Genomic DNA, 12,031 nt, shown 5'->3' with positions numbered 1-12,031 from the left:
GGTTCGGTTAATCGCGAACGAAATGCACGTATGCGAATGCACATTTTTGTTTTATTGATGAACGTGTATTATTGCAGTAAAGTATGATGACACACGCAGAAAGCGTATTTAATACTCGGTGTGTAGGAGAGCATTTCAACACCGCCAATTACAACATTTTAGGTCGGTGCTCGCTTCGTGCAAGAACCGAGCCGGAGGGATTACTTCTCTTCAGGTTTTCTGTACTTTGCTTTACAAAAAAAAAAGAATTTTTCCAATAGAGAGAAAATGATTGGAAATAGCTCGCTGAAAATCAATTCGTGGAAAATATCTCAAAGCTATTAATGTATTTGTCATAACTTTAGCATCACATCATCGTGCGAGATAAATCGTTGTTGCTCACAAACGATCGTAAACCATCAACGCTTTGATAGCTTGCCTTTTTGCATATCAACCAGCAGATAGACTGCGTACTAAGCGAATGATTGCAGGCGTCATATAATTTGATGATCGTTAGCAATGCGAATCAACAACCGGCATCCGCAGCTGCCACACAAGTTGCTCGCGGGACTACCCGCCACACTGGCATAATACGATTAAAGAGAGCATCTGGCGGTTTCAATTTTCCACAGCCACAGAGAGAACGTTTGCTGAATGGAGCAGAATTAAAGTCATCTGGCAAATTGGGACCGTTTCAAGTGTTGTTTCTGTTCGCTGCTTCCCACTAATGCCGAACCGTCCCACGATTAAGATGCCGATTAAGCCTAACTAGTGCATCAAACGGGCTGCTTTACATCGGGTGGAGTGTGTCCGCCCGCGTCACGTTTTTTTTTTTTCTTAGACGCTAGAGCAATTCGCAATGGAACCATTCAGAAAGTGGTACATAACCTCGACCGACTTTTTGATGGTTGATACCTTTCTTTTTTAATCGAGCTCCCCGCCTCGGTGCACGACCATTTTCACGCGCTTTTCACTCGCAACGACGTACCATCTGTCTCCATCAATGGGTATATTTATGTCTTACCTGTGAATGAAACCAGAAGAAAAGAGAAAAGATTAAATGAAGGATTATAGACTGCTCTTGACTAAATCATTATTCTCCCGCTGGAGTTAGTGCTGTTGAACAAAACTTAAAACAAGAAGCTGCTGTTCTCTTGTGGTGCTTGCTTTAAATTAAACACTTGAGAGATAGAGCAGTTCATGGGAAATGGAACTTAAGTAGTAAATCTACCCACACACAGAGCACTTCAGGCAGATTGCTACAGCATAAATTTAACCATTTGAAAGGAAATCTATCTAATTATTTATGTTTCGCCGTAACAACGCCCTGAAAGTGGAATAGTTGGATTTTATGCCAATATATACCCGTGATGGATTGAAGTAAAGGACTTAAGCTGAAATCTGAGCTACTTTTGGCACTTTTCGAATGAAAATATCACCATTTTTTTCGATTTTAACGATTTTATATACAGCTTTCTGTTTCATATTATGAATAATCTTATATTGGCCCTTTTTTAACCCCATCTAATCGTCCAGAACAACGCACATGATATCATTCGGATCGCATGGAAGGAAGCATTCCTTCCTTCACACGTTTTACGGTTTCCATTCCAAAGCCACAGATTTCCGTTTCCGTGCATGAAGGTCGGTGTAGAATGCGGATCCCTTTTGTCAACGACCGTGGAGAATGAGGCGGTGTCGAAAATCAGGCAAGCACGCACGCACTGTTGATGAGAAAATGGAAAACATTCAGACCACCCCGAGTGAGTTAAAACAGGAAACTAAGTCAGCAAAAAAAAAACCCTCCCGACTGAACAACATCCATAGCGAAGTACAGCTCATTGAGCGAAAAGAGTGTAGGGCCACCCGTCGCTCGGCTTTAGGAACCACGGCCACACCGTTGTCTATTCGTGTTTTAATTAGTGTTCTACCTCGAGCTAAGTCTGTAGGATAGAGCAAGAGCATTCTCCCAATACGAGGATCGTCCAAAGCGTGTATCGAAAGGACACGCAGTCCGTCAGTATTCCGTGGTTTGTTTTCGCTGATAGACAGAACCAACCGTCTCCTGAGGTTGAGCTTTCAATTAGTACTGTACATCCGCTGACGGTGGTTTTGTTTCGACTTTGGGCTTCTTCCACGCGGGCTACGGTGCGCTACCACGGGCGGAAATTACTGAAACCACATCATAATGCTCGTAGTAATACCTGCGGGCACAGGAAGTTTGCGATTTCCATCCATCCCCGAACGAATGATGTGATGATGATGGCACAAAAAGGTACCAGCAGGACCTACGGGGAAGAGTATCCCTGCAGGGGATGGATGATTCTCGCAAAAGCAAGTCTCAGCAGATTCAGAACGCAACTTTTCACGTAAATTGATAGCTTATGTTTTGTTTTCCTTGGCAATACACATTTCTGAGAAAAAAGATAACTGTTTAAAAACAACAACGGCTGCATCAAAAATCATTTTAAGCTTAAACAATAATGGGTAAATAAATGCTTTTCAACTGACGATGGTAAATTCATAAAATTATTTTAATTCATTTCATACTTCAATAGAATGGATTATTGCAAGCAGAAAATTCGGGCAAATTTTCGACCTGTTCCTGGGTTGCCTTGTTGTTAAACCTTGATGCGAAATACCTTAAGTGGGTGGTTGCTAACTTCACCCATGCTACTAATGTGCTGCACAAAACATTCCTCACTACAACTTTCAGGATAATGTTCGAAATTTTATAGTTACCATGCATCCCATCCCTTCCATTGGCGTTGTTAAATAGACTTCGCTTTATATAAAGAGTGCACATAGTTTTACGTAAAAATAAAACAAAAAACTATGATTATAAAGAATGTACAAACTGTTTAAATATTTAGCAAACTCTGCTGACCGAAATTTGCAATCGGTTTTCATGCGAAAATTTTTATCAACGTCTAGTTTTTGGTGCTATTTCGTCCAACACAATTTGTTCAACAATTTTCCATCGAAATCTCAAGCTGCCACAGGAATCCGGGGCTCTCTGGTGGTGAGTGATGGAGTGGTAGTAGCAGTGAAATTAGACAATTTTATAGCTTTATCCAATCCCATCGTTAGGTTACAACTCATGCCACAGCTTTGGAAAATTGTAGGCTTCACTTTGGATTTTCCGGATGGTGGTGGTAATCGTCCGGGAGGTCATCAAAGGCCAGCAAAAAAAAAAGCGAAACCATCATAATGGTTTTATTGTTTCCAGCCAGGCAGCTACCGGCATGAACGGTCGTGTGAAATTAGAACAGTAACACAACATAGTTTCACTAAATTGGAACAAAACTTTTCTTTAGTTGGAGAGCTTTTGCGGAGTTGGTAGCAAACGAAAAGTACATCGATTGCATATACAAAAAAGATAAGCACACTCACTAGACGTACGTAGACGATATTTCTGACCCTTTGCAGGGGGACTTGCGGCGGTGGTGTTCCACTATCGAAACCAAAGCCGGAGTTCGTTTTGTCGTGCTTTTAATTGCTTTAGGCTTTTTAATTACCCACCACTTGTGGTGTACAAATGGAAAGTTCTCACGTTTCCATAAAGCTTTTCTTGTACCGTACACCGTCATAATCCAGGGAACGCTTCAGATGGAGCCTTCTGATATTTGTTTTGTACGGGAAAGCATTACATGCCTTCACCTTCTTCTGCTCTGCTTCCTCTACGCGGGTTGTAATCATGCGTTAGCCGGAGGTCAAGCGGTCATAAAAGAGTGGTGGTGGCAGATGTGAGATTTTCACTTCGGCTTTCACCTGCGCCTCAGAACACGGTGACCGTTAGTTGTGCTGGTTTTAATCATATTTATGCAGCACTGAAAAATTATTCCTTTTATGTGATTTCGTGGAATACTAAATAAGTTTGAGGAATGATCGAATAGACACTATTTTATTCAAATATATTTTTTTAAATTTTACTAAACGAATTACAAATTGAAACCTTTACTACCTAGCCACATTATTGTAGCCACAGTTTCATTATGCAAAACACACTTTAGTTTGATTAATTAAAATTTCAGCAAAGATCAGTAAACACTCAGGATCAGTAGGAATCAGCGAACATCTAGTTACTTAACAAATTGTGGTCCTTATCCATGCTTCATTTATACGGGACGTTGGAACAACAAACCTCGGCCGTACTCGTTCCTGACATGAAGCTAAATGGCACTGTGCCCTGCCGCTGTAACCCGATGTAAATCTTTCAGAACGTTCTGTACGCACATTGCGTTGTATGTTACGTATAAACCGTACTCGATGGTGAACTTTACCTACCATTTGCTTGGTAGGTACGGCGCAACGGTAATGTTGTTAGTCTGGCGTACGATGGCCAAGCTCATGGACAGCATAAAAGCACTGAAAATGGCTAAATGAACTGGTATTACCGTACTGGTGGGTACGGGTGACATGCATGAAAAGTCAGGTGTGTCACAAATAGGTTGCAAACGTCATTTTTGTGCTTACCGTAGCTGTGGTTTGCAGGATTTGCAACATTTCTACAATTTTCACCAACGAGTGGCAAATGTAATTGAAATTGTTCAATAGAACAGCCAAAGGTAAAGGTAGACAGAATAGAGCATAGTTTATGGTCTAACAACCACGATTGATCAATTTGAAAAGAGAATAATGCAGTTTAGCCGTTTGCGAAAATCCCAATTAAGAATTTATGACACTAAACTTCGGTAACCAGTTACTAAACTATAGTCTTGTTAGGAAAATTCAAACACTCACTCTAACTGCTTTCAAACTAACCTAACCACACTTGTTCGCTGTGGTTGAAAATGCCGACGAACCGATTCGTGGCGCTTTCCCGCCAAACTATCGAGAATAAGATGCAAAAAAAAAAAGAAGAGTGAAACGCTATCCCACATTATGTTCACCTACACCACCCACGCCATTCCTCTCTATCATGCGGCAATCCCATTCCCATTCTCAGGTGAAAGGACGGAGACAATCCCATTCACGACGCCATTTCCGCGTCGGGGTCGCCCCTCGCATCGTCACGGATGGGGGAGAGCATTTGGCTGCGGTGGGTCGGTTTGCACTTCATTATGCCTCTCGATTGCAAATGCCGAACCTGGCCCTCCGTCTCTCTCTGTCTAGTGCGCAGTGCGGTGTGAAGCATGAAAGTAATTTCAACTCTTTTGACAGCCTCCCAGGACCGCAGATTGAAGGAGTTACACGTCACGTTTCCTGCACCTCTTCACGGCATTTCCGACTCCGGTAAATAATAATGCCGCAATCGTAAACCAAGCACCTAGTCGCGTGATAGTATGCCGGTTAGAAATGGTAAAAAACAGGCGAACAAAAACACACACACAAATTGTGGAGTGGCGAATGAGATTTCCACCGTGAGAATGTCATTCCAACGTTTGATCGTTCGTGCCGCAACAATCCGCGATTTAGTCTTCCCTCGCTTCCCTTCCACCGGGGCACTGCTGCACTTGGTTGGAAGTAAAGCGAGAAATCGATGGCATATTTAGGAGTGCGGTAGTGACGTTGATTTTAACATTGCTGAGCAAATGTACGCCACCTTCGAGCAGCGTCGCGTCTGTTGGGATTGAATCGGAACAAACGGAACAGTTTCTGCTTATGCTGAAGAAAATGATCGTTGGTACGTGAGACGCAGTTCAAGAATGCAACGAATGAGTTTGTAGATGGTGAACTTTTCGTACGTTTTTCTGCTTGCTAAGGGGTGCATCATTCAAACATACAACCCATCACACAAAAGAGTGGTTGGACCAAAGGATACGATGCTCGCATCGCATCGTCTTCGGCAAGCAACGCTAGATGAGACTTTGGTCTGGTGTATCAAATGAGGATGGAACGCCAAGCTTCACGGAGGGAGAGAATGAGCCAAGTGACAATGATGGCACACCAACGACCATTACGACATGGTTCCAAAGTTTTCCAGGGCTGTCACTATCAGTGTACCGTAGTTTTATGCTCAACCAATGTACTATATTTCCAACGAGAAGTGGAACATGTCACTTCACTGGCCACATCCGCAATTTCTAACTTGCACCTGCGACACTTGCACTTCATTTGTATGAAGCTGGTTTTACCATTGAATGACACTGTTGTCCATCCGTGACAGTTCACCACAAACCGAATAACGATTGTGCATTTTAATGTGGCCAACGATTATCATGGTTGTAGGAAAATGGAATTTAACAATTTGAATCGAAAAAGAAACAAATGATATGATTAAAACAAAGTGTAGGAGTAAGTCTTATAAAGCTGAATTAGAGACCAAATTACAGTTGTTAGCTTTGTAAATTTTTCCATAAAAATATTGTACAAGAAAACATCCCAAAAATCTACATGAAATGCACTCAAACACATTCTTGCACACTGCACAAATGTTCAAACGAAACCAAAGCAACCAACTTCCCTATTAGAACAGGGAAATGGAAACACCGTTTATTTATGTTTTGAACCTGCAGATCGGGCGATCAAGGCGTTGGGGCACATCGCCCTGGGTGAATTATTTTGCGACGCACTTCGCTGCTCACCTCCACCGCCATGTTATTGGCTTCCGTGGCGTGTTTATTTCGGTACGTTCGGTTTGCGAACTACAGCTTGGAACCTCTATGCATCACAACAAGTCAAGGGCACAAAAATAGAATCCCTTTACATCACACACTTCATGGCAAAGTGCAGCGCGGGATGCTACCGACGAACCAACATTGAATCGCGGGTGTGTATTTTTAACACTGGAAAAATATCATCCGGTGTGTGCATGTGCAATTTTGCGTCGAGCTGAGCGCTAATCGTGGTGAGGATCAGTTAGTTTAATATACCAAGCGTATCATAAACCGGGTAAATATTGTGAATGAAATAAGCAAACTGGGTGTGCAGTTAAAAACGGTGAGAGTATCCAATTAACGTCATTATTTGGGCCCCAACACACGTAACATTTACCGTAAATATTTTTATGTTCCTCGTGCAAGTCATACATCCTTGTTTTTTGAAAACTCCAATGCAATATTCAATGTTCATTAATGAATCTAATCGATTAGAATTTCAACCATAATGGCACTTTTTCAATTAGCCGTCATTAACATGGAACTATTTGCATTCGGTTCAGGAAGTCACTAAAAGAATTTTAGCTAATCGATATGCGACCGATGTCATCGCCATTTACCACCCATCATTACCGGTGTGACATAAGCTTCCGTGCATATGGTGTGTCGCCATAGCATGAAGCATAAAGAAAGCGTATAAGAACACACACCCATACAGGGTGTGTGTGTGTCAAGAACACCGTGTGGCTTGCGTTGTAGCGCGGATGATCGCTGCTAACCTATACAGGGCAACGGTTTCAAAAGCCTTACGGCTTAAGCAGAAACGGAAACGGGCTTCTCGCATTAAAAACTAATGAGAAAAAAATGAGCCACCGGTCGGTCGTTTCGAATCAGTCAGTACGACCATAAAACCTAAACACTAAGCGGATCCTCGAGGCCCTCCGGAGCACCACCACCCCGAACACGGCAGCCAGACTTTGACGATGACCTTTAGCTGTTCTCTGTGTGTGTTTGTGTGTGTGGTAACCGAATACGAACGATGGGCGCTATAGCATTATCGATGTGCATGCCTGTGTCGCCTTACTATCGGAAGTGAACTGGCTTCTTTTTTTACACTAAACTAAGCTCCATGAAACTGGCCTCTGGAGAATGACAAGAATGAAAGATCACCAGACCGGGTGCAGTTGCGGTCTATCGTTGAACATAAGACATGCCTTTTTTGCTCCATTTCTACTAATCAGGTGCAGACTTGCATTATGTATTTCCTGGTCAGGTGTTTGTTCATATTGAAGTGAACAGCGAAACAACCATATGGTGAAGGATCGAATGTCAGCGTCTGTCACAAATCCTAGGGAAGTAGGCAAGTGATGACACGGGGGGCAAGCTGATGTATTGCGCTAAGTGAACCACGGGAGGGGGGGTTATTTTTATGTTCTTAGAACAGAATTAGAGCAGCCGATGATCGTATTCAGAAGGACAAGGGCTCTAATATAAATAAAATGATAGAAATACGCTTATATTTTGATATTTATTTGGAAGCAATTTGTAGCAGCTATAACAGGTTGGCTGATAAGTCCCCGGTCTAACAAAGAAAAACACATTTTTTTGTCAAAATTCGTTTTTATTATTCAACATAGTTCCCTTCAAGAGCGATACAACGATTATAACGACCTTCCAATTTTTTGATACCATTTTGGTAGTACTCCTTCGGTTTTTCCTCAAAATAGGCCTCAGTTTCGGCGACCATCTCTTCATTGCAGCCAAATTTTTTCCCTGCGAGCATCCTTTTGAGGTCTGAGAACAAGAAAAAGTCGCTGGGGGCCAGATCTGGAGAATACGGTGGGTAGGGAAGCAATTTGAAGCCCAATTGATCAATTTTTGCCATCGTTCTCAATGACTTGTGGTCAAGCAACCAAAAGTTGCTTGACAAAAGACGCTCTGTCTCACAAACTAATTGACATACAGACGTCAAATTTTGACACGAATCATTTGAAGGTTGGTGCTATATAAAAATAATATGCATTTAATACTAGCGGCGCATTCTATGTGTCAGACCGGGGACTTATCAGCCAACCTGTTACATGGAATCATTTCTTTGTAAAGTTGAAAAATACAAACATTAAAAATTAGGAATTTAAATCTATTATTGCTAAGGACAAACAGATACATCCAACAAATATGTAACTAGTTTGCTGCTAAATAGGAAGCAATGCAGCATATTTCACGTACTTCATAATAAGCCACATTCGCAATAGTTTTGTATTAATATTAATCACTCTTTGCATACAGTAGAGGGGCGAATGTAGTGTCAGAGACGCAAAGCCTCTATAAATAAAAAAAAAAAAATGCAACGTTTATGGCACTAAAACGTCAGAAACGGCGTGTCGGATTCTTCGCACGGACAATACCTGTCCATCATCAACCGAATTAAATTTATTTCTCTATCGCTAACACATACGATAACGGATGGCAACCTTCACCACCATCGATGTTTGGTTGATTAATATTATTATTTTTCCCGTTTTTTCATAAATAAAAGCGTGCCGATGAATGCATGTTGTTCCATGAAATGTCAGGTCAGTCCGGCCAGTCAGTCAATCCCATGCCGACAGCCGACATAGACGACTAAAGGGCAGCAAACGAACACACTAAAAATAGTCCTCTGCCCGAGGCGAACTACATGAGCGTCTAGTCATGCACTAGTAGAGAAAGTTCTCGAGTCCATCACCACCAACAGTAGTCCCAATCGATCGTACATGCCCGAGATCCTGCATTATCGAATCGATAGGATTTTTTTTGTAGCCAACTTGCAAACACACACACACACATGCACTTTTTGTACGCGAGAGCATGTTATTCTATTTTTTTACTCGTTTCTTTGGTGTTGAGAATTGTATTTAGCTAACCTCTGCCCGGACGTTGCAGTTTGGTGGTTGGCGGAAAATTTTACGCAAGCTGCAATATGTTTCTCCGGCTAGGCGTGCCTGCTGTGGGAACATTTATGATGTTGGACCACACAAAAGGGGATCGAGCTGGATACATTGTTCGAACGATGGGTCACCATTTCAAAGGCTTGCGCTCCAAAAAACCGTGAAGGTTTCTCCGTTTACTTAAGCTTTTTTTTTTTGGATGTATCAATACTTCTTTCACACGTCTTACATCTTTTTCCGTTCTCGCTGCCAAGACCGACCGTTCATGTTTGAGCACTTTTCTCAACACTTTCGTGCACCAATTTCATGCCTTCCACGCTCGTCGTCCAGCTACACAACTCTTCCTTCGACAGCAAGGTTTCTCGTTTCCCGGTCATTGGCTAATGTTTTGGCAGGCGGTCAAGTTGAACCTTTTGCGCTTGCGATGGGTGGATATTTTTTTTCTCTCCCTCCCAATATCAACGTTTGGTTGGAAATGGGAAAGGCAAAGATTTCCCAGCGGCTGTGTGTGGCAGTGTGCTCGGTAGTTCTTTTGCTTTGGTATTCGCGACGAACTGGGTGACCTGATGGAATTTTCTATTTCTGTCACCGGCGCAACCTTCCACTGAAACGGATGAGGTGCGTATTTCTTTGGTGTCGTACAAACCGACCGACAAGCCGTTTTTTCCTCGACGCAATTTCTTTTGCCTTATGATTCCTGTTTTTTCTTCGTAAAAAACACACACACACATTCCGTTTCCTCGGTAGAAGAAATGCCGTTTTGTGGTTACGTCCTTGCCTAAGCGTTACGGAATCCCACAAACAGTTAAAACTGAAGGATACAGATGCAAGTGGTTATAGAGAGAGAGAGAGAGAGAGAGAGAGAGAGAGAGAGAGAGAGAGAGAGAGAGAGAATGTTGTTTTCACAGACAGCAGTGTATGGGTGTAGTAAACGTTTATTCATTCTGTCTTGCAAATAGCCAAACGGTATCCAGACCAGCTGCTAGAAATGTCCATGAAAATGCCTTTTTTTCGTACATGCTGCTGTACGTCTTGCTACTATAATGGGGATGATGGTGGCATTGCGACATTAAATCGATTGGTTTGGTCTAGGGACGCGTATCGTAACACTGGCGGGGTAACTTATGTGGCCTTTTAGTAACTTTGAGGGAGACATTTTACCAAGAGTCAGGATTATAAAAATGCTAAATTAAATCACAATGTAAGTTTATAAATTGCTGTTGTACTGGAAGCGAACAACCCATAATGTACATTTACCTAAGTCACCTCTTTACTTCATTAGGAAGAAAAGAAATAAAATATTACTGGTCCAATGGAAGTAACCGATTAACTACCATCACATCGTGCAAGAAAACCAAACCAAGAAATTTTCCATTAAAAAAAGTTATAATTAGATGTCAGATTCATTCAATTAAAAAGACAATTTCCCATCGGACGGCGCATCCAGGACCGTTTCAAAAACGTCTTTCACGAAACAATACTCCCAGACAGAGTTAAATCCATTTTCTTCTGCCTCTCACAGGACCGTTAAAAATCAATTGATATGTCTATGTTTTCCATGGCTGGCAAAATTTGGCATCTCCAACGCTACAACACAACACACACACATCCTGTTGTCTAGACGCGCATCAAGAAGAACGCTGCATACTCGGGATGCCAAGAAACGGAAACAGCATTTTCTTCATCGAAAAACCTCACACATGGTGGGGTGTACCTTCCGATCGTTTATGTATCATCCGCCTATTATTACGCTGGTCGGGCGAAAAGTAAGATTACAAATTGTTCACTTAATTACCCAACCCCAACACCAAATGTGCGTCCTCGAAACCGTAGAAGCAGAAGAGTGTGTTTGCTGCTGCTGCTGCATTGCTCACACAGATGGTTCAAATTTCGTAGCACTTTTTAACGTCGACGAAAGGTCTGATCGTACGCAAAACATTCTCGATTGGAAGGGCGAGCAAGCGGAGGAAGGTACGTTCTGTTGTTTATTTACTGTCAAAACCTCCGGTTCCCGCTTGGAAGACGCAAAAAAAAACGCCGCAACCGGTAGAATTACCTTGCGTTGCTCCCTCTTGCCTCATTGCTTAACATCGCTCGATGACCACCTGTGAGTTTAAGTAATATTTTCCAAAGCCAAATTCCAATCATCATGGGGAGCTATAGGGCGTTAGGACCCACACCATACGGTGTTCGGTAATTGTAGGAACGGAATATGGTTTGGTCTATTTGTTTTCTGTGCAAATTCCGATACCAAAACGAAACACCTTGGGGAAATTGGGACAATTTAATATCCATCCTTGGCACAAATATGAGAGTAATAATTTTAGTGTTTCATTCCATTCCTTACCTAGAAGCGTAATCCACACGAGCAGCATCATCACGGCCGCTGAGTTGAAGCTAAGGCCATATTGAGCTGCCATCTTGTTTCCTTTTCGGTCGCGACAGGAAGCCTTCCTAAAGCCGTTTCTATCTACCGAGATGTTGCGTAATGATCGCTGCCGGTTTAACGATCAGAAACAAAAGTGGGCTGACAACTATTTTAGGATGAAGTTTGACAATCCTGCAATGAACACTTATTTTCAC

General features: G+C 42.2%; 2 protein-coding genes across 7 annotated transcripts in view; both read right to left on the bottom strand.

The window, feature by feature from the left end:
* The window catches only part of LOC126557010 (fasciclin-2), a 51,629-nt gene extending 39,655 nt beyond the window's left edge, over nucleotides 1-11,974 (bottom strand). For all 6 annotated transcript variants that reach the window (XM_050212634.1, XM_050212635.1, XM_050212638.1 and 3 more), the window contains exon 1: nucleotides 11,796-11,974. In XM_050212634.1, coding sequence (XP_050068591.1) covers nucleotides 11,796-11,868 — 73 coding nt within the window. In that variant the 5' untranslated portion in view covers nucleotides 11,869-11,974. The remainder of the gene's footprint in view (nucleotides 1-11,795) is intronic.
* Nucleotides 1-12,031, bottom strand: part of LOC126557871 (ero1-like protein) — a 427,255-nt gene that overhangs the window by 233,048 nt on the left and 182,176 nt on the right. The gene's annotated exons all lie outside the window — the stretch shown is intronic.

This window comes from Anopheles maculipalpis, chromosome 2RL (genome assembly GCF_943734695.1).
Source record: "Anopheles maculipalpis chromosome 2RL, idAnoMacuDA_375_x, whole genome shotgun sequence".
Taxonomy (NCBI): domain Eukaryota; kingdom Metazoa; phylum Arthropoda; class Insecta; order Diptera; family Culicidae; genus Anopheles; species Anopheles maculipalpis.
This window is presented reverse-complemented; position numbering and strand designations above follow the sequence as displayed.